Genomic DNA, 23,549 nt, shown 5'->3' with positions numbered 1-23,549 from the left:
ACTAGACTGGCTCCATTTTCTAGCTAGTGTGTGTGTGTGTGTATGTGTGTGTGTGTACATGTGTGTGCACATGTGTATAGAGGCCAGAGAGATCCATACTGGGTGTTGTCCTTGGTTGCTTTCTGTATAATTTTCTGAGATAGAGTTCTCACTATGCTTGCCTAGAATGGCTCATCAATGAACGCCACAGATTTGGCCCCCTTTCCCCCAGTGCTGAGGTCACAGACTCACTCCTCTTGCCACAGCAGGCGTCTGTGTGGGCCCAGAGGTTCTGAATGCAGCAAGCACATTTCCGCCTGAGCTGGCTCTCCAGCCCCACCTGACGGTCAGGTCACTGCCCTCCGTGCTTGACATCAGGACCTACCTCAATGCAGAGACACGTGGGCTCCCCCTTCTCCGTAACTGCACACTCCCGGCCAGCTCCACAAAACACATTGGCACAGATCTTGGATTTGCTCCTTGTTTCTCCCTAAAACACAAATCATAAAGGGAGCCATGTTACCGAGATGAGCCTGCCACGGGATGAAACACTGGTGGCAATGACCTTTCAGGCTGGGGACTTTGATCTGCTAAAGGTTGCCCTCCAACCATCGGAACCAAACTCTCAGGCACTGTTCCGGTTCAGGTTCAGGACCCGAAGATTGCTCCCCTGACAGCAAAGCAGGAGTGACTTTCTTGCATTCTTTCTCATAAAAAAAAAACCAAAACACTGTATTGAGCATTTATGATAAAGCAAGCACCATGCTACAGGCTGGAGATCCACACAGGGCAGGCAGTCTTTCACCTCATGAAGTCTGTGACTCTTAGTGGGGAAGCCTTTAGAATACATATAAGCAAGCGCAGCAGTGGGCGCTCTAGGGAGCAGGTGTGCATTCAGGAATCAGATGAGACCTTCTCAGGATTCCAAACCTTAACTGATTCTTTAAGGATGAGAAAGCTAAGCTAGGCAGAAACGGAAACACTGGAGACACAGCCAGACTTCTTACCACCAAGGGGTGCTCACAGCAATACCGTCTCAAAGGGCAGGAGAAGATGGCTAAAATGTGGACATGCTATTGGTTGATATTCAGCCACGGTCTGTGTTTGCCCAGCCTACAAGATGCAGAGGGCCAAACCATCCCAAAGAGAGAAGAATGGCCCTCAAGCCTCTTGCTGGCTAGAATTTCTGTTCAGACAGATGTTACAGAACTGCAGGTCCATATGCCACATGGAAATGTGGGCTTTGATAGGTACCAGTTTGTTGATGGTGCATTCCTTTACTCCCATTCCCTGGTGATGGAGGCAGCCCCACCTCGTTCACTACTCGGGGCCCTCTGCTCCACTAGTTTGGGCAGGATGAATTGCCAAAGACTTCCAGGGCTAAGATACTGGGCTGGAGCTGGCTTCAAAACTACAAAGTCGTAAGAAGCCTAGGAACAACTGGGGTAAAGGCAAAGTCCATGTTCCCAGCCTACACTTACTGTGTCATCTAAAGAACTTATACCCACAAGGCTTACTGTAACAGTAAATATTTTAAATGGGGAAACAAGAACAGGACACACACACAGACACAGACACGCACAGACACACAGACATATACACACACACACACAGACAGACACACACACACACACACACAAGCAAAAGCAAAGGAGAGGCTTGAAGGAGGTAAAATTGGTCCAAAATAGCTGCTTTGCTGCCACCTGGGGGCTGCTCTGCACACTCCAGGTTATTCTTTTCTCCCATAAACCAGTTTGTCTGCCACACAGCGATTTCATTGGTCTAGAACTTATTTGCATGCTCACATCTTATTGGCTGACATGCTGTTGCTAAACCATTTTTTTTTTAATGTTGCTAAGGGGAATTTTTTAAAACTGGCAGACAGTGAAGAAAAGAGGAAGTAATTCCCAGAAGGTTGGAGGATTAGATTTAGATATGTTTCCTAAACAGAGATGGGAATAAAATCACACAAATTCTCTAGACAGACAGGCCCTCCCTTTTGTGGGAGCTATGCTCTGGGAATAATACAAAGCTTAGAAGGGATGAGAGAAAGTGATTGCTCATTGTAAAAGATAACTCCGGTGATCTCGTCAACTTCCCTGATCTGGACGTGAACCCTTGAGCCCAGTCACATGAGCTAGCGATGCACAAATGTACACAGCGGCGAGCTTGGGCTGTGTCTACTCAAGTGAAAACTAGTTCTCTGTGTCCTTAAGTAGCACCTCTGATTCTCCAAGCCATGTATTTATTCATCTTCTGTGAAACAGGAAGAGGGAGGGAGGGAAGGGAGAGAGGGAGGGAAGGGGAGAGAGAGAGAGAGACAGACAGAGAGAGAGAGAGAGAGAGAGAGAGAGAGAGAGAGAGAGAGAGAGAGAATGAGAGAGAGACAGAGACAGAGAGACAGAGACAGAGACAGAGAGACAGAGAGATTAAGAACCCTACAGAGCTGCTCACAGAGGAACCTGCAGCGTTCGGAGTCTCATTTTGTCTCCGACGTTCGCTTATGGTTTATTTACTGGTGTGTGGGAGGGGCGCACCTGTCAGGGCACGAGTGGAAAGGTTAAAGGACAACTTGTGGGAGTGGGGTCTCTCCTTCCTTCCGGTGAGTTCTAGGGATCAAACTCAGGTCATCAGGCTTGGCTACAAGTGCCTTATACCCTATGAGCTATCGTCCCCCTCCCCTTTTTGTAAAATACTACAAATAAAAACTGCTCTGTGGAGGCTGAATTCAACACAAGTCATTCGCAGAAGTAGTTCTCAAAAATATGTTTGGAGAAGGATACCTTTTTCTTACACCCGGACAACTAGGATGTGAAGAGTGCAATTAGAATTTGCAAAATGTTTTCAAAAACGTGTTTTTTACCTTACTGCATGGCTAACCCAACAAGAACAAGTTGTTGTTGTTGTTGATGATGATTAGCTCCATTTTACAAATAAAGAAATTGAGGCTCCAAAAGGTCAAATAATTTGCGGAGGGTCCCAAAATTAAAGGCGGGAGGAACCTCTATTTGGCTCACAGGAAACGAAGCACCATTCATAAACACCTGGCATCCCTCCTTTTTTAACACCTGGCATCCCTCCTTTATAAACACCTGGCATCCCTCCTTTATAAACACCTGGCATCCCTCCTTTATAAACACCTGGCATCCCGCTAAGTAACCCACTACAGGTGATGCTGCTTAGGCACTTGAAGTCTCTAATTCCAGTGTCATATTATCCCTATTTTACGGGTGAGGCCCAGTAACCAAAGGTGACAGAGTTGGATCCTCCCCCAACCAAAGAGAAATGATTCCTCTATGCTTGTATTTATTTTAAAATCCATATACAACTTGAGGTTAGGGAGAACATAACGGGAGTATGGATGACACAATAGAAAATGTAAGGAGAAAGTGCTGAGTGCCTTAGGTGCTTAGCTCTGTATGCAACACTCATATCCAGCACCTGTTTCCTCTGGTGCAAATCTGAAATGTTGATAGTTAGAACTGTCTTGAGAATTAAATAGGATGCGCTGTCTGCTATGCAACAGGAAGTGGCGGCCACTACACTGGGCAATTTAGTTTCAGTTTTCCCACTGAGATGCTGTCAACATCACGCTGGACTGACACGTCCCCGTTCTTCCCTGTCCTCCCCCACAGTGGAAAGGTACCACGGAGAGTGAAACTGAGAGGATGGAACCTGCAAAGGGCCCAGCAACCCCTGGAGGGCCTTTCACAGAGCACAAAGATGGGGGAAAGAGTGGCTAGTTACACAAGCGCTCTCTTTGCAGGCAGCATGTCTGTCAATAGGTGGCAATCTCTCTCTTTGTCTCACACAGTGCAGAGCTGCAATGCGGAAGAGCTCTCCTGGCTGCTGCAGTTCTGTCCAGCCTCAGTCATCCCAGTGAGACGTGCAGGAATGAGGGAAAACAGGGTGGACCCCCAGGGACACAGGCAGGATGCTCTGCCAGTCCGGGAACGCTGTCTAACCTGTGGACTCAGTGCCCTTTCCTCCTTTCATCACTCATAGGTATTTCTGATAGCAGAAAGCAAGGTCAACCACGAAGGAAGGGCATTTCTTTGTGCCATTCGAAGCCATCTTTCAAGCACCAGTATCTTTGGGAACCTAAGTGTCAGAGCGATTCCCAAGGCTCCTGGAAGGTTCCTCACTGTTAGGTGGGTTTCTGCCGAGTGGCTGGTTCTAACTAGAAATGTCTAAGACAGTAACCTTGTGAGGGGTCACAGAGGCCTGAGGCCACCACAGGCTGACATGCTCAGCATCTACAAAGGAGCAAGGCTCTGCAGACATCCGTCCTCACCATTTGTGATTGAGTGCCTGCATTTTCAGTTGCATGTGACAGATTCAGGGGTGTCCCTGCTCCATGGCAGCACTAATGACAAGGCAAGTCAGAAAAGGGACACACGTTGACTTGGTCCCCGAGTCTCCATGTCCCCTTCTCGAGTAAGGCTGAGGAAGGGTGCTGCTGGCAGAGTGGCCAGCTGCAAGATCTGGTCCAGGGATGACATACAGTTCTTTGCCAATGAACTATTTGCACTGTCATCAATCATTGTGGTTCTACGGATGGGTAACTACGCAGGTCTATGCATAGTTGCCATATAAAGTCTCAGGCACGCCCATTCATATGAAAGTGTGAACTGACACATGTGTGAATGTCCTCAGGAGTGTGACAGACTAAGTGTGACTAAGTAGAGGGTATGTTCTGGAAGCGTGAAAAACCAACAGTGCATCTGGGCATAGTGGCGCATGCCTATCACCCCAGCAGCCGGGAGGCTAAGGCCCTTGTGGGCTACATAACAAGATAACACATAAAGCAACAACAAACAGACCCCAAACTACAAAACAAAACAAAAAACCCCAGTTGTGGTGGTTTGAATAGGAATGACCTCCATTGATTCCTGTGTCTGAATGCTTGGCCATAGGCGCTATTAGGAGGTGTGGCCTTGTTAGAGGAAGTGTGTCACTGCGGAGGTGGAGCTTTGACGTCTTAAATGCTCAGGCCACACCCAGTGTGAAACACATCCAGCCTTCTCCTTGCTGCCTGCGAGCCAAGATGTAGAACTCTTGATCTCTTCCAGCTCCCCACTATGATGACAATGGATTGAACCTCTGAAACTGTAAGCCAGCCCGAATTAAATGTTTTCTGCTCAGAGCAATAAAACCCTAACTAAGACACCAAGCAACAACAGTAAAAACAAAGCAAAATATCTGCCTCTGTCTTAGTTGGAGGTCACTATTGCTGTGATGAAACATCACAACCAAATGCGACTTGGAGAGGAAAGGGTTAATTTGACTAACACTTCCACGGCACTGTTCATCATCAAAGGTCAGGACAGGATCTCAAATAGGGCAGGAACCTGGAGGCAGGAGCTGATGCAGACGCCATGGAGGGGTGCTGCTTCCTGACTTGCTCCTCACGGCTTGCTCAGCCTGCTTTCTTACAGAACCCAGAACCAGCAGCCAAGGGTGACATCACCCACAATGGGCTGGGCCCTCTCATCCCAATCCCACTTCAACCACTAATTAAGAAAATGCCCTACAGGCTTGCCTGCAGCCTGATCTTATGGAAGCGGTTCCCAACTCTCAGATAACTTCAGCTTGTGTCAAGCTGACATAAAGCTATCTATCACAGCCTCCAAATGGAAAAGTGTCAGGAAGTTCCAGCTTGGTCTCCATGTTGCTTTCCAGATGTGCACGGTAAGCTAGACTTTGAAAAAGTTAGTAAACTCCTCTTGGCCAATGAATGCCCAGCAGGTCCACCTTCCACCAGTTGAACACTCTCTCTCAGCTCCCTCATGTTAATGACTGTGTGCTTTCAACAGCAAGTTTTAAGTCAATTTAAACTTAAAACCTTTCTGTGTGTGTGTGTGTGTGTGTGTGTGTGTGTGTGTGTGTGTGTGTGTACTGTGGGTGCCCAAGGATGCCAGAAGAGGGTACTGGATCCTCTGGAGCTCAAGTTACAAGTGATCACGAACCAGCAACCATGGGTGCTGAGAACCAAAGTTTGGTCCTCCAGAAGGGCAGCAATTGGTCTTAAGCATTGCTTGGCAATTTTGATAGGTTGCTTTTCCTATCTTTTGGGGGAAGGGGAGGCTCTTTAAAAGGAGCTTGACCCTAGGCTTTTCCAGATTTCAGATGCTGGCATAATGATTGCCCCTAAGACGGCAGTGTGCCCTGGCCTCCAGCTCTCAACCCCAGCCTCTTTCCAATGAACCACTTTATCTCTCTACAAATCAAAACCAAGAAATAGATCATCTTCAGCCCAAGGTCTTACAAAGCTGCAATAATTTTTTTTTTTTCAAACAAACGAAGAAGGAAGTTATTTGCAAAACCAGTAGAGGCGATGCTGAACAGCATGAAATGCACACTGAAATGTTTCTAAAAGGCCCCCATGAAGTAAAATAATTTCTGCAAAACTTGTGCCCTGGCAAGGACGGAAGCTCATAAGCAAAGCCATAAATGTCAGCTTAATGCAGCCTCATTTCACTAATTGGAACTGGGTCAGCGCCATCTTCTCTGTTCTTTTCTCCTTCCCACCTCCCCTCACTCTGTCCTGCTTATGCCAAGGTGGATACGCAGCTCCACTGGCCACTGCTCTGTAGTTGAGAGGCTTTGTTGATGTGAGGAAGGCTCTCCTTGCCTTGCCAGAATTAGCCATGGAAACTTCATGAGTCTGTCAGGCTCTCAAATGCCTTCCTGGCGTGCAAGTCCATAGAAAAGCTGGAGAGTGCGAAGGAGAAAATGAAATCTCTTCCAGCTGCTGAAATCTAGCAGGAGCACCGATCACGTGACCCCGTGCAATCTCTGCTTTGAAAAAGAATGTTCTGGGGAGAGGGAAAAAAAAAAAGAGGAAGGAGGAGAGACACTCTGCAGCAGTAGGTCTGATTTGCTTGGCAATACATAACGAGTTTGTGTCAACCCCACACTTAAGCATCCTTTGCTTGTGTTGTGTGTTCCCACCCAACGCCTTGCCTCAAGTTTCACATACCAGGGCCTAAAGCTTGAATGGTGGAGGTGGGGATGGGGCTCGAAAGGAACATGCCAGGGCTCCGGGAGGACCTGGCAAGGGAAAGCCCTGAACCAGATGCTTAGCTAGCGGTCCAGATCCATCCAACTCTCCATTTGCCTCATTGTTTCCTTCTTAAACGAGATCTTTGTAACAATGTCTTTGGGCCTTTTTGTCCGTCTGTCTGTCAGAGCCCTGCAGAATAGCCTGTACACATATGGCTTATCTCAAGCAAGAGGCTTACGTACTTTGGCTTCCCACAGACCCAGTCGCAGTGAACAGTTTTCACATTAAAGGTCATTTGGGGATTCAAAGTTTCAATTATACAAGATGAGAAGTTTCTGCAGACTATGGTGTTTTGTTAACTGTACTGTAAACAGCTGTTTTTAATTTACCAAGAGAAAGGACCTTAAGTTTTCTCAGGGCACACACACATAATACTATTACTTAGAAGTAATAGATGTGTTAATTCATTTGATTGTATATGAATTTTTAAAATCTAGTTGTCTGTCTCAAATACATACTTTTATTTTGTATACTAGTCAAAGCTTAGAACGCCTGAGTGAAACTCCCAAGCATAGAATACTTATCTATTCCAAATTAGCCTAGTGGGTCTGCACAAGAGATTCGTTTTCTGCTCTTAAGACTTCAGCATAAGATTTGTCCACTTTAATAGCCAATGTACAGCTTATACATGGTTTCCCAAACTTCTTTAAATAAAGAAAGTAAATCCCTTACATGTATTTAAAATTAGATCTGATGAATGCCATATTAACTAAAAATGTAAGAGGAGCAGAGCATGGTGGCACATGCCTCCCAGCACTTGGGAGGCAAATCTTGGTGAGTTCTAGGCCAGCCTGGTCTACACAGAGTTCCAGGACAGCCAAGGCTACACCATGAGGACCCAGCTGGCTATGGGTGAGCACACCTGCATCCCCCACTCTGAGTGGGAAAAATCACCTGAATCTAGAAGTTCCATACTTGCCTAGGAGACAAAATGGCACCACCTCAAAAACACACAAACCAACACACCAACACTAATGAAGATAACAGTCTGTGACCGGCCCGGCACAAGGGACATAGTGTAAGTCTAAAAGGAACTAAGGATGTGGGCTCCATCTTTGAGAGGCTTCTAAGGCAGCTGGGTGGCGAGACTGGCATGTAGGCATTGCAAGGGTGCCAATGGGGGATCCACTTTGGAGATGGGTCCTGTACCACTCCCTGCAGGATGGCTGGGCTTACCCAAAACCCCGTGGACACATGGAGAAACAAAAAATTGGGAGCGTGCAGAGAACACCACACGGGAGGAGGATAGAGGTATAGTTAAAAGACATCTAGAACCTTCCCAACGAATACTGGGGTCTGGCGACATACTGGGTATAAGGGGAGCTGGGGAGGCCTTTGGTCTCGGGGGACCAGCAGATAGAGGAATGTCTCCTGTCAGAGGCACAGCCTTGGCAAGAGGATAGGGTGACACAAAGTAGCAGTGACGAGTCAAGGATGGACACATAGTCTAAGCAGACAGTAGGACATCCCACTGACAGCTGGACACAGGGATAAAGATGTTTCTCTGGATGTCATCGGTGTAGGAGTGAGAGGCAGGGGAAGAAGAACTTATGGGCTCAGGAGGAAAAGGTGAGGCGAAAAGCTGAGGACAGCTGGGGAGGGGACGGGAAATCGAAAACAGAACCCAAGGGCGTGCGGAGCCTGCACCCAGCTGCCCACCAGGGGTCTCCACCATCATAAAGGACACCTCTGCAGGCCGATGCAGCGCCAGGTTGGTGTACAGGGCTTGGCAAGCACAGTACAGGCTGGGTTCCAGGCCCTCTCCTCTCTCTGCCGTCAGCAGCCTGCCCAGTTCTGAGGGCTGTGAAGGTTAAGCAGCCAGGAAAGCAGAAGAGGAAGATTCAAGGAATTGAGAGGAAGCCCATCTAGTTGAGAGCTCCAAACAGTGGAAGATGAATAGGACTGCACAAGAAATAATTTGTTTAATGCTGGGGAAGGGGGGGGGGGGGGGGGGGAGGAGATGGCGAAAGCATTTCAGCTCTGCATCCTTCACCAAGAGACACATCTGAAATAGGAGAGGGACCCTAGATATGTGCCTGCCTCCTATACAGTGTGAGTTGGGGAAGACGAATTAATACCTTTGAGCTGCAGTTAATCAATTTAGAATGTGCAAGGGTTGTATAGGATGCTCAGGTCCCTTACAGTGTTTGGATTCCATTAACTAGCTCAAGAATTTACCACTTCACGTGACCCTGGGTATCAAACGTTCATCTCCCCAAAGTAAGCTCACCAAACGCCCACACTACAAGGATGCTTCTCTAGAGAGACGGTTTGAGATGTGGTCTCACTATGTACCCCCGATTTGCCTTCAATATTGTGTAATGTAGCCCAGGGTTTGTTTTGAACCATCAGCAATCCTCCTGCCTCAGCCTCCAGGGTACTGGGATTACACCATGCCCAGTCTGTGTGCTTGCCAGCTGGATGGCATTTCAAGGCTGTTGCTGGAGGCATCAGGGTAGATTCTTATAGTCTGAGGACTTCACAGGCAATGCTTTCCCACTCCCTCCTGGATCCCTCTAGAGCAGCAGTTCTCAACCTGCGGGTTGCGGCGACCCCTTTGGGGGTCAAACAACCCTCTCACAGGGGTCACAAGAGAGCATCCTGCATATCAGAGCTTTACATTGATGATTCACAACAGTAGGAAACTACAGCAATGAAGTAGCAATGAAATCATGTTATGGTTGGGGAGGGGAGGTCACCACAAATTGAGGAACTGTATTAAAGGGTCACAGCCTTAGGAAGGTTGAGACCATTGCTCTAGGGGAACCACCAAGGGGTATACCAAGTGAGATGACTTCACTGGTGAAGAACCTGCTGGAACCTTCTACCCCAGTGGAATGCGACAAATTCAGTTTTAATTCTACTTTTGTTTGCCTTGTATGAAGAAAGAGGGAGGGGGAAAGAAGGAGAGAAAAGGGCTAACGGAAATTCACTGGAGATTCAGTCTCTTTTCCTGCCAAGAACCTGTCACTGAAGTATGTCTCGCACTGCCAGGCCTCAAATTCACTCAGTATTCATGCTCTAAGCATTTCCACATGTAGTTCAAGAAAAATGGTTGATGGAGAGTTTCTTTTTCTCTTTTCTTTTCTTCTTTTTTTCTTTTATTCCCCCCACACCTAAATCCCCAATTCTCTCCATTCTGAGTGGAAGGCTCCAGGGCAGCTGACCTGACGGAGCGATCCCAGACAGCCAGTTTTAGAAGCATCCCCTGCACCCACAGTCCCACATCTGGACTGGCATCCTGGCTCACTCTCAGCCCTCCATCCCAAGCAAGCTGACCCTCACCTCCCCAGGCTTCCCCAGGCAGGGACCAATTAGCATTCATTCTTCATATTCGGAGTGGAATGATTTGGAGGGAAGAGTGGGGGGGAGAGATGGATAAAACTTAGAAAGGCAGCTTGCTCTCTGTTTATCCATTCAAGCAGTGCCTGGACGGTTGCTGGCAACACACACTTGCCAGGAAAGGAACTGGCTGTGGCAAAGGACCACAATAGCCACCTTGGGTGGAGGACAGAGCACTCTACCCCTTACCCCACCTGCAGCTTAATTCCATTCTCCCAATTTGCATATGGCTCCCTGTCTCAGTCACTGTGAAGAGACACCATGACCAGGAGAACTCTTATGAAGAAAAGCATTTAACTGGGGCTGGCTTACAGTTTCAGAGGTTTAGTCCATAACCGTCATGGCAGGAGCATGGTGGCACGCGGGCATGCGTGGTGCTGGAGAAGCAGGCGAGAGCTACATTTTGGTCTGCAAGCATGTAGAGAGCGACTTTGGCCTTGCTGTGGGCTTTGGGAAAATCTCAATGCCCGCCCCTAGTGACACACTTGCCTCCAACAAGGCCAGACCTCTTAATCCTTCTAATCCTCTCATATAGCACCCCACTCCCTGGTGACTAAACTCCCATAGGAGCTTTATGGGGGCTGTTTGTATACAAACCACCACAGTTGCTTATGCTGAAGAGAAGCCATTGTCCTACAAAGTGGTTCCCACAACCTTTCACAGGTTGGTTGCCCTGACTCTCTAACAAGTCCACAGCACGTGGCTCTCTTCTAGCTCTTGCTTGACTCATTGTTTAACGTGGCCTTGGCATCCTTGACCTCATTGCCAGGGATGGTCTTCCTCTTAGTCTCCTTGATTGAAGAGTATAGGAGTAGGGGCCTGTGGGTAGAGTAAGTGGCCTGACAGATTAAAGGCACCAAGCCGACTGAAATCCTGGGCTCCTGAGGTTTTTCAGGTTGAAGTGAGAGCACATTGCCCTTTGAAAATGTCGGTGCTATGAGAACTTGCTAGATGCTTCTTTAACCTTCAGACAGCCAGAGATTCTGTCCTACAAGACTGGCTTCAAAAACACTGTCACCATCTGGCAAGTCTGGTTTATTGTCTGCTTGCCCAAATTCTTCCTGTCCTTCAAGGTTTAGCTCAGCTATGTCACCTCACCCTCAATGAGCCTTTCTTTTTTGATTGGTACAAATTCCTCTTTTGTTGTCTGACCTGTAATTCTCTCTTGTATGAATCCATTTTGATGATTTAAAAATATATATATATTGATTGTACATATATTTTTCTTTCCAGCTGAGCTACAACTTTCTAGGGAACAAAGGTTGAACATTAGTGTCCTTTGGTAGGCCCTGGTATATCACTCATGTCACCCAATCAACCTTAATTAAAAGAATAAAGAGACAGGCTTGGGTTGCATTGTTCTGGGTTAGGCAGCAAGGGGCAGGGACAAGACCAGCTCCTCTCCTGGAGGTGACCCAAGGGTCGGCTCTTCTGCAGAAAGAGCCTGAAGGCCCCACTCCTCTCCACCAGACCATTAGCATTCAGCCTAGAGTCTTACCAATCTGGGATTGTCTGAGGGCCACAAAAAATGCCAGTAGGCGTGTGCCACCAATGAGAGGCAACAGGCATCTGAAATGGCTTTCAGTCTTGTCGTTTGCTTGTGATTAATGTATATGCTGTAGCTGAGGCACACTGAACGAATACGAAAGGAGAGAAAGAAAACAGAAGATGTCAGGCGGGATGGCAGGGTGTAAGGTCAGAGTGGATAAATGCAGCCTGACACCATGGTGGCCTAGTCACGGGAGAAGCGGGGGCAAAAAGGAGCAAGTGAGACAAGGCGAGAAACAATGGGATGGGTTACTTCAAGCAGCTGCTTTGTGACTTCTTCCTAGGGACCCAGCCCTTCATTAGACCAAGAAGTAGAAGGAAGTGGGGTGTTCAGTAAACTTAGACCTGAAACAGGACTTGCCTTGCTCTGTCCTTTCTTTCTCTTTCTCTTTCTCTTTCTCTTTCTCTTTCTCTTTCTCTTTCTCTTTCTCTTTCTCTTTCCTTCCTTCTCTCTCTCTCTCTCTCTCTCTCTCTCTCTCTCTCTCTCTCTCTCTCTCTCTCTCTCTCTCTCTTTTTGGCAGAACATTTGAGTCTCCTGGATATTGGCAGAGTATTTGGGTCTCCATGCCTGGCACTCCCCTCTGGCTTGTACACTATCCTGGCAATGGGCTGGAATTTACTGGAAAGAGAACTGGGAGAGAGGACCGGTACTTAGCTGGACCTATGTGGGTATGTTTTCCCTGGGATTGGGTCCTGTCCAAGGGATTGTGATGCCCAACCAAGACTGAGATCTTCTGTCAGTGGCGGGGGCCGGGGCTAGCGGAGATGACAGGGAGGTCAGAGATGCTGAACAAAATGGCGCTAGGAGACCTGGTGTAGTAGTGGGGCAGCACGGGCCTCCAGTTCAAAAAAGGGGACAGAGCCCCAGGAAGCTTTGGGGGCTGTGTGGTTGCCAAATAGCTGTCAAGATTCCAATATCCTAGCAACTACTTTTTTTTTTTTAATAGTCTAAAAGTGCTGAAGGGGTTAAAACTCAGAAACTCCCAACTAAATGAAGTCTCCATATGTGTGTGGCTCAGTAGGGTTCTAGCAGAAGCAGACAGATGTAATTAGAAGTGCTCAGACACTGTGTTGCCATGGAAACTGCTGGCCAGGAGAAACCTGGAGCCCCAGGAATAGTCTTCCAGGGAAGTGCCTGAGGCAGGTGGTCCTCCCCAGCTTGCCTGCTTCCAAGCTCTTGGGTCCTGTCTCCTTTCCTCCTGTCCCCTATGCCACCCTCAGTGATGCTAAGTGTAAACCAAAGGGTCTCCTCAGCAAGGAAGGGGCTGCAAGTTGTCAGAAGAAAGTTCTCTGGGCAGTCTGCTTGTGCATCTGAGGCCGAGGGCCAGGAAGGGAGGCCACAAGCCCCGTTTCTGTTTTATTACACGGCCAGTAGTTTTGGGCAAGCAGGGAAGTGTCTGTGGGCATGGCTTTCAGCCCCTATCTTATCCAAGGAAACAACTGAAAGTAAAAGGGGATTTTCATGTAGCTACAGTCAGGCAGCAAGCACAAACTATGTCTGTAATCCCATTGCTTATGAGGTTTGGGGGGGGGGTATTATATACAGTAGGAACTCTAACCTGCTGTCTGAGGGTCCCTGGCTACAGATATGGGAGCTGAATTTCAATGGGATATGTAGATACAAAACAAAAACCAAAACCAACCAAACAAACAAAAAACAAAACAAAACAAAAACAAAAAACAAAAAACAAACAAACAAAAAAAACCCAAGAGGTATTCTCTATGAATTTAGAAACAATGAGAAATTTAAGAAATTCCCACTCAGGACACAGACTGCCTCTTGGAGCCCTGTTTCAACAGTCATAGGGCTCGTAGAGGTTCGGCTACTGGGATGCTGGGAAACTGGGGTGAGGGGACCACCTACCCTTCTAGATCTCAGCCATTATAAATCTTCACCCGCCTCTCTAAAGATCACTCGTGTCACACATACAATGTCACCAAAGGTGGATGGCACCTTTGAAGGGCTTCCTCCTGATAAAATGCTCTGAATTTAACCGTTCCCAGTAGGGAGGCTTAGTAAATCTCCCTCTGAACAGGGGACATTTCTTGGGGTACATTCTAGTACATTCTTTAATCAAAAGCAGTGGCTCTGGGATCCTGTGGTCAAGAAGTGCAGGGAGAGGTCAGAGTACCCCAGGAGACCGGAGAGATGACTGTATTTTAGGCATAATAGATCCAGACTGGATATTATGAGCATCTGGTTCAGCCACAAGCACAGTTAGAAAATTGTAGGATGTTGAGAGGGTAAGGCCCACCCAGGATGCATCTTCTAGTATTTTCCCAGATGCTGGCGATCTGAGCCATCTATCTAGTAGGCTGACAGTCACTGTGCAGGCATGCTGGTGGTGGCCCTGATCTCTGCTCTGGCTTTAGACTGGGGGCCGCTGGGCTAACACCTTCATTTGCCAGTACTTAAGCTCAGACTCTCAGACTGGAAAATCGGTGTCCAGATCTCTGCCAAGTCTGGGACTTCCCCAAGATTTCCCAGGTAATAAGGGACCCCTTATGACTTACCAGGACTAGTTTTTTAACCATTGCTCTCTCTCTTTGCTCTGCCCGGAGGGAGGATCTGGCCGTCCCCAGGGTTTTAAACAATTCTGTTTAGAGCAATGTCAAATCTTTGGAGAACAAATTAAGAGTTACATAAAACCAGTTCCTGTGGAGCAAGGTAAGACAAGACTCTCAAGGCAAATTAATCTTTGAACAATCCTTATTGCTGTCCAGGGTGAAATGAGTAGGCTCCAGAGACTCCATTTCTGAGACAGTAAACAACCAAACAACCAGTCAAATAGTCAAACAGTAAAGAAACAAACACATTCAAAATACACTATGTCCGTGTGCTGGTAGCTCGCAGAACACGGCACAGCGTGTGTCTGAACAGCTTGTAGTTTAGGCAAGACGTGAATATACACGTGGGGTTTCAGGGAGCAGTAGCACTGCCGTCTAATAACGGTGACTCAGGACAGTGCACACCCAACACAATCTATGGCTGCGTGATGCTGCAGCTCAGATCTGAAATGTCGAAGGTTATACAGGGGAGCCTTTATGAGGTAGGGCCTGGCTAGGAAGTAGGTCACTAGGGGGAGGCCTTTGAAGATTAGACCATCCCTGACTAGGTCTCATTGTCTCTGCTTCTTGGTTGGTGGCCATGTGACAAGAAGCCATAGGAGCAAGTTCCCAGCGCCAGGGACTTCGCTACTTCTGTCACCATGCCATCCTTGCTCTGATGGACTGAACTGTCTCTGAAAGTGTAGGCCAAAGCAAGCCTCTCTTCCTTGAGGTTGTAGCTGGAACGTTCTAATTTTTCCACCGGAAATACAGCCAATGTAAGTGACAGTTGTCTAGACACTGCTAACAAGCACAGAATACTAGCCTCGGAACCTAAAGTCGTCTATTACTTTAATATTAGCCACTTTTTTAAAAACCCAAAAGAAGCATTTTGCAAAAACAAAAACAAAAAAAGAAAAAAATTTAAGCCATAGTTCCCAAATGTTGTCATTTCAACATGAAATCAGTATTACTAAGAGATCTTACATATTTTAATACTATCTTTTCACACACACACACACACACACACACACACACACACACACACACACAAAGTTTAAGTAAGTTTATTACCTTTCTTTTTCCGACAATTTCATACTGGAACATAATGCATTCTCTCGTCTCTACCCTCCCTCCACTTCTTCCTCCCTCCCTCCCTCCCTCCCTCCCTCTCGTGTCACACTCCCAATTCCTCTAAGTCCCTTTTGTATATTCATGTCTTTTTGTTTTGCTTTATGATCCACTGAGTTTAGCCTGGGTGAGCTGCGTGGCCATGAGTTTGGAATTGTCTACTGGAACCCAGTAGGGTCACGGGCACATCCCTGAAGACTGAGCGTTCAGATTGCCACGTATTCTAAGAACCTGGAGTAGCCATGGGTCTCTACGGTCACCACCATTCACTGCAAAGAGGTGATCCTCCGATTCCGCTGATTATGGTTGAGAGCAGCATTTGTCTAAGTTTATAAACAAATATTTCCAAAACAGTTTGGGATCATGTAAGTTTAGTAAGCTTATCTCTCTAGGGCCTAAGACTTCCTCAGCCATGGATTTTGGGGGGGAGGGCCGGAATTACAGTGCCAAGCATGAGTTCCCTCCTGTGGGCCCACCTTGCCTGGCAGGTTGGCACTGACTGAGGTTTGTAGGAGTCACAGCTGGTTAAGACCCTCCATCCCTGAGGCAGCCGGCAGAGTGGTTTTTGGAACTCTGAGTGCTAGTCAGCCTGAAGGAAGCTTCCATGTTAGCTCAGTTTGATTTCTCTGTATCTTGCGACCAAAGTGTGTGGTGTCTTCCACAATAGGACCTTATCAACTAGTGCTGGTGGGCAACCCGGATGAATGGCAAGAGCCCTGTATTGTTGTGGGGCTTCTGGGCTTCTCTAATGAACAACTCATAAGAAGATAATTGGATATTTTTTTTCACTTGAACTAGCTATACTGGGGTAGTTATAGCTACTTATTCATACTAAATATTACGGCTCTCACTCAATAGTGAGTGATCGGTCAATTCTGATCTTACTGAACCAGAAGAGGAGTTTGGGGGTTGAGGAGCATAAGGCTTTATGTAGCTTTGAATGTTCTAGAAGTGTATATATAACTGAAGCCCACAGATGATGTGACTGCGTGGACAAAGGAGAAGGCTGAGCTATGACTTGGAGCAAGTTATGGAAGCAATGACTACCTAGATTCTGCAGTGGGCAGGCACCACGGGCACATGCACCTCGCTCTGACTGCACTATCGATGCCCATGGCCCCGCTACGTCAGCGTTATGGTTTCCTATATAAGAACAATGTTGGGTCCAATGAGACGACACAGCAAGCAAAGGGGCTGGCAGCCAAGTGCAATGATCTGTGTTTAATCCCTGAGCCCACCTGACCAGGTGGAGACACCTGACTGACAAATCGTCTTCTGACCTCCACACACATGCCATGGCATACACACCAACCTTTCCCATATGGGAAATGAAAATATATATATATAAAAAAAAGGGGTTGCTATTTCCTATATTTAGACTTTGAACAGCTTAGCTCACAACAGGGATCACATGAAGAAAGGGCTAAATAAACTATGTATTTTGAGCTTTTATGGACATAGTAGACAATGAGGCAGATAGACCCTGTCAAAACTCTTCCTCATTTTCCATCGTACTTTTGGTTATGTGCCTCCTCCCTCTCTCTGTCTCTCCCCCTACCCCACCCACTCCATGTATGCGCATGCGCGCGCGCGCGCGCACACACACACACACACACACACACAAACACCCTGTGGTTAGTGTTTTGCGATTAAATCATTGAAAACACACACATTTTATTACTGAAACATTTCTGCCTTGCTTTCTTCCCTCAGAGCAGCTAGAAAGAAAGAGCTGACAAATCTACATGTACTGGCTAATCGGGTCAGGCCTCGGACGTCAGGAGGCCTAACGAGTGATTGTGAGGTATTTAGTTCCATTGCACTGAAACCCTCTATTTTATTGCAGGGAATAAAATCCCACGAGACCGTCATGCTGTATCAACAATGCACAAAGACCTCCTTTTCTGTCCAAAAGGGTAACAGAGGCTGTACTAGTGTAGCTGCTATGGCCAGATTGGCATTTATGGAGCAAAAATATCCCAAGTACTATGTAACAGCACAGTTCCTAAAACCACCACCCTTTGTTTGTTGCTTTTGTTTTTTAACTGATCGGCGATACTGGAGAAATGCTACATATTTAACTGTTTTTGGATATGCTATGGGACTTCCAACTCCACCGAACAATGAAACAATGTGATGTGGTAAGTTGGGAAAACCTGGGATGTAGGCCAAATGTAAAAGAGTTCGGAAAACACAGGTACCAGGGCAGGTGAGGGTTGAGAGGTGCAGCTCCCTGCTGTCCGGGTCTCCATTCAATGCTGTCACTGTGTCGTGGGGTGGAGTTCTTTCCGGAATATAGGGCTTCTCCTGTGAGACCTGGATGTGTCCATCCAGCAGCAGTGAACGCCCTCTGCTTCTTTGTTTGGAGGACATCACGCTCACGGGTGTTGTGACACACGAGTGCCGGTACAGGGAGGATTCCTCCAAGTCAGGGTCTCGGTAAATGGCAAAGTCAGGAGAGAGAGTAATTTGTGGGCTATGGGAAAAGAATCACCCACCAACAGAGTGTAGCGCTTTAGTCTCTGTTCCTGGGGACATTCACTTCCTCTGGGAACGGTGCCCAGTTATAGTAGAGCTGCTGAGCATGAGAAGGAAAACATTTAGTACTCAGCTAGCCTCCGCTAAAAATGCCAACTCCTTTACGGTCCGAGAGGGTTAGGATGCAGGTGTCTGGCTAAGGAAAGCAAGCATGTCCGTGCTAGGATGTTGAAGGTTAAACAAAGTGTTGATGGGCAGGCGTTGTCAACCACTTTCCTTGGCACAGGAGACACCTGCAGACTCTGGCACAGAGATGATGACGCTGACTGTTCAGCTGATGGATAGTTCAACAAGCATTCAGCTAAGCATCCCGTTATTTACTATAAACACAGTTCTAGGCGCTGGGGAACCATGGGTGAGTGAAACAAACAAAGGTCCTGTTTTTAAGGAGGGTACATTCTAGAAGGATGGTGAGTAAGTAAACAAAGACCCCTTCCTTTCACACCGTGATGGTTGGTGGAGGACCTGGTCCAGATTACAGGAAGCTAGGGGAGGAGGGGCCTGCGAACAGTTCACTCCCGGGGGAAGAAAGCGCAAAGCAAGATGGGATTTGTTATGCTCCCAGAACAGGAAAAAAGCCAGTGTGACTGTGGTACAAGAGGAAGAGCGAGGGACAATAAGTGTCCCTCAGTAGAAGGATGGACTAAGAAACTGTGGTATATTTACACGATGGAATACTACTCAGCTATTAAAAACGAGGAATTCCCGAAATTTGTGGACAAATGGATTGATCTAGAAATTATCATAATGAATGAGTTCACCCAGAAGCAAAAAGAGACAAACGGTATATACTCACTTATATCAAAACACTAGTCCAAGGGATACGTACCATGAAAATCTTTACTTACCAAGAAAGTGGGTCAGAGGAGAGGACATCCAATTGAGACTTTAGGCAAGAGTAGCATGGAAGAAAGGGGAAATAGTAGGACCCACAGGGTCCTGGAAACCTACAAGAAGAACTTTATGACAGGCAGATCTGGATCCTGGGGTCCTCCTCAAACTAAGGCACCAGCCAAGGAGAATATAGGCAGTAAGCTTCGAACCCCTACCAAGACCTAGCTGACGAACAGGATATTCTCCACCGTTGAGTGGAGAGTGAGATCTGACTCTCACACGAACTCTAGTGCCCCTTTTCTGACCATGTCCCCTGGAGGGGGAGGCCTGGTGGCACTCAGAGAAAGGATAGCAAGTTACCAAGAAGAGACTCGATATTCTAAGAGCATATATAGGGGGAGGAGGTCTCCCTCAGTCACAGACATAGGGGAGGGGAGAAGGAGAGAAATGGGAGGGAGGGAAGAATGGGAGGAAACAGGGGAAGGGCTAACAATCGAGATGTAATATGAATAAATTAATAAAATTAAAGAATGGGAAAAAAAAACAAAAAAGAGCGAGGGGCAAGAGGCGGGCAAAGGCTACAGCATCCGGGAGCCTGGAGCCACAGAGAAGATAACACAGTAATTGGAGGGCACTGCACGGAGGATTTTCTGAAGACTACTAGGGCTGCTGTATGGAGAGATAGACAACCAGAAGATGCACAGAAGAAGAAAAGCCTAGAACATCTAGGATGCTCCTGTAGCAATGCAGGCATGCTGTGACGGTGGCCTGCACTGCCTGCAGTGGTGGCAATGATCGGAGGACACTCAACACAGGTCATGCATTCTGACAGTAGAGCCCAGAGTAGAATTTTCTTAAAAACAAACAAACAAACAAAACAAACAAAAAACAAAAACAAAAACAAAAACAAAAAACCCCTAGAGTTTGGGTAGTGAAAGTAAAACACCAGGGACAGCCAGGTGTGGTGGCGTTCACCTTTAATCCCAGCACTTGGGTGGAGTTTTCTGTTTGTTTGTTTGTTTGTTTGTTGTTGTTGTTTGGTCTTTTTTGAGACAGGGTTTCTCTGGGTAGCCCTGGCTGTCCTGGATTCGACTTGTAAACCAGGCTGGCCTCAAACTCACAGACATCCACCTGCCTCTGCCTCTCCAAGTGCTGGGATTACAGGCGTGCAACACTGAGCCAGCTATTAGGTAGGATTTTAGATCAATCTGATTTACATATTGAGTTCAGGCCAGCTAGATCAACACCATGACAGCCTGTCTTAGTTCAGAGAAAATTCTTGAGTACTTTTGATTGATACCCAAATACCCAGAGGCAGGTATGGACAGAACCATGGAGATGGCATCAGCCAGAGTCACCCCCAGACTCCTCCTTAGTCTAGTCCTGGGCTCCAGAGAGGTACCACTTCCATGACACAGACTCTGCTTGCAGAAGTTTGTCCGGATGATCGCCTGGAACACTAGCCTGGAAATATTCTCTGACAGCTGGGCTCACACATAATCCCAGCATCTGAAAGTGGGGGTTGGAGGTTTGCCCAGGATTTTGAGGTCAGCTTGGGTGCATGTGTGCGTGTGGTGTGTGTGTGTGCGTATGAGAGAGAGAGAGAGAGAGAGAGAGAGAGAGAGAGAGAGAGAGAGAGAGAGAGAGAGATTTATGCTAGTTTTTTAAATGGTGTTCTGCAGGGAAATGCTTTCTTTCTCATATATGCTGACGATGCACAGGGATCCCAGCAAAGCTCTAAAAAGTCCTGTACTTAAAAACCAGTTAACATCGCCTAACGGGCACTCCAGGGTTACACTTCATGCCTTTCTCTGCAGTTCCACTGCCTCCCAGGATCGAATCCCGTGACAAGAGTAACCACTATCAACAGCGCACTTACCTTCTGAAGACACTTTGAATAGGACACCTCCCTTGCTACACACTGTGTTCGGGTAGTATGTTAATTGACAGATTTACTTAGTCATTGCACTTGATGCTTTCTTGCAGACCACATATTAACTTTGCAAAAACAACCAACCCAGCAGGCCACCCACTCAGGAAATCTTCGCAATCGCCCAACCTATCTGTAGTGTCTTCTCAGGGTTCATTCTCAGGAAGCGATTAAGAGACAGATCAGTAATTCTTCGCCGTATTGCCTCACCCTTCATTTGGTTCCCACCTGCATCCCAGCTGGTCCCCATCTTCCCTCTCACCATTTCCTATGTTCCTATTTTACTAGTGTGTAAAGCATTGGGCTTCACTATGGCAACGTCATACAAACCATGACATCTCTGCGGCCCTTCCATCCCTGCCCCCCACTTTCCTCTTACTGGTCCCTTTCCTCCCCCAGTGGTGCCTATTTTGCTTTCAGCTTCCTATCTGCCCTGCTACACACACACACACACACACACACACACACTTCCTTTCTAGGACAAGAATCAGCAGGGAAGATCACATTCTCAGCCTTAAAAATCCTTAACCTTTGTTTCTCCCTTAAAGGGAGTGTTATGGCTTTCTGAATATGGCTACTGTCACATCTGAGGCCACAGAATGGCAGTCTAGAGGCTATAATAGTATCCAGGTACCCAGGAGTCAAACACACTCACACTATACACACACACACACACACACACACACACACACACACACTTCACAATACATACTCTCACACTACACACACACAATTCACACCACACTCACATTACACACACACACACACACAGCCAGCAACACTGAAAGCCACCCCACCCCCTACCCCCAGCGTAAGCAGAAAGAAGACATTTCTGATAATTAAAAAGCAGCCACCTAGGAATGAGGAGTCTTTACATCCCAGGTTACTGTAACTTGAGTAAGTATAATCCCTAAATGACAATCCCATTTACACCGAGCAAAATGACAACATCACCTGTAAAAATACCCACCCAACCAAGGAAACAGAATGTGTGGGGACAGGCTCCTAATTAAACCACCATTCAGTGGAACAACTTAAGCAAGACGCGAGGAGCCTTCTGTTTGACTAAACGTGTAAAGGGATTTTGAGGGAAAATGTAATTTCCTAAGCTACAAAATGACAGAATTAGTTCAAAATCCTCGAACATTAGTTGTCTTGTGCAATTCTGTGTCACCACCGTGGCTCTTGGGGGAATTAAAAAGTGCCTAAAACAGGATAATGAATGCATAAACAAACAAACAAACAAACAAAATGTCTGTGTCTCATCCAGAAAAATTATACAGGTCCTTTTGTAGAAAACAAACAGACTTTTTTCCAGTTGTATTTCTAGGGGAAAATTGTTGATTTTATCATTGTCCTGAAACTAATATGGTCCCTTAAAAATTGTTTTAAGGAATAAGAGTCTGGCTGGGCAGTGGTGGTTCATGCCTTTAATCCCAGCACTCAAGAGGCAGAGGCAGCCTCAGTTTGAGGCTAGCCTGGTCTACAGAGCAGGTTCCAGGACAGCCAAGGCTACACAGAGAAGAAACCCTGTCTCAAACCACCCTCTCCTGCCCCATCGCCCCCCCAAAAAAAAGAAAAGAAAAAGAGATCTAGAGAGAGGGTTCAGCAGTGAACAGTGCATTCAGCCTTTCCAGAAGACCAGAGTTCAGTTCCTGGCAGCCACATCTGATGGTTCACAAACAACCGGACTCCAGGTCAGGGAACTAATGTCTCTGACCTCCATGGGCACCTACACACACACACACACACACTCTCTCTCTCTCTCTCTCTCTCTCTCTCTCTCTCTCTCTCTCTCTCTCTCTCTCTCTCTCAATTAAATAAACACACACCAAATAAATTATAAATAAGTAAATAAAAATAATATAAGTTTTGAAAAGAAATAAGCCTGAAGTTATTAGGGACCTAACCTGGGCCCTGGCAACCTCTAAAATAAGTCAAGCTGGGTCTCCAGTCCTCAATAAACCAGTCAGCAAACAAGTAATCATGGAAAGAAAAAAAAAAAAAAAAAAAAAAAGGAGTTGTATTCAATGTGGCCACATTAGGAAGAGTGCCACACAAGTCCATTGTCAGTGTCCTAGTGATATTTAGGTTTAAACAGAGGACATCAGGTGTGCTAAGTAGTCCAGGTAAAGGTGTGGCCCTGCCCCCCATCACTGACTCTGGACACTTCTGCAAGGTGGTCTGACAAGCGGTAAGAGCCCGTTCAATCTCCTCCTAGGAGACAAGCTCCCCCTCTGGCAGGCACCAGGCTTCAGGCTTTTCCAGCATGAGCTTCCTGGAGTAATTTGATTCTCTTGGGGTCAGTTGTTTCAATAGTCTGAGAGCCAAAGGGTGGGGCCCAAGTGGAATACTGTCATTCCTTCCCGTGACAGCCACACAGTGAAGTCTGAACCTATATTACACCCAACCTTTAGTAAGCTCCCGGATGCCAGCCCTCACTCTCCTTCTGCCACCTTCCAGAAGGGAAGTTGAGGAAGCCAAAGGCAGCGGGTGTTCCTCGGCTGGGTTTTTCTTGGTCCTTAGCCAGTCCATGGCGCATTACAGAAATCTTGATGAACAAGATGCAGACACCAGCCGATGCAGAAAGAGAAAGCCCTGCCTTTAAGATAAATGCCTACCCAGGAAGTCTGA

The 23,549-nt window shown here is 47.0% G+C and overlaps 1 protein-coding gene across 1 annotated transcript in view; it reads right to left on the bottom strand.

Moving 5' to 3' along the window:
* Positions 1-23,549, bottom strand: part of Fstl1 (follistatin like 1) — a 54,419-nt gene that overhangs the window by 17,269 nt on the left and 13,601 nt on the right. Inside the window, exon 3 of the mRNA XM_051149894.1 lies at positions 365-469. Coding sequence (XP_051005851.1) covers positions 365-469 — 105 coding nt within the window. The remainder of the gene's footprint in view (positions 1-364; positions 470-23,549) is intronic.

Source organism: Acomys russatus, chromosome 8 (genome assembly GCF_903995435.1).
Source record: "Acomys russatus chromosome 8, mAcoRus1.1, whole genome shotgun sequence".
Taxonomy (NCBI): domain Eukaryota; kingdom Metazoa; phylum Chordata; class Mammalia; order Rodentia; family Muridae; genus Acomys; species Acomys russatus.
This window is presented reverse-complemented; position numbering and strand designations above follow the sequence as displayed.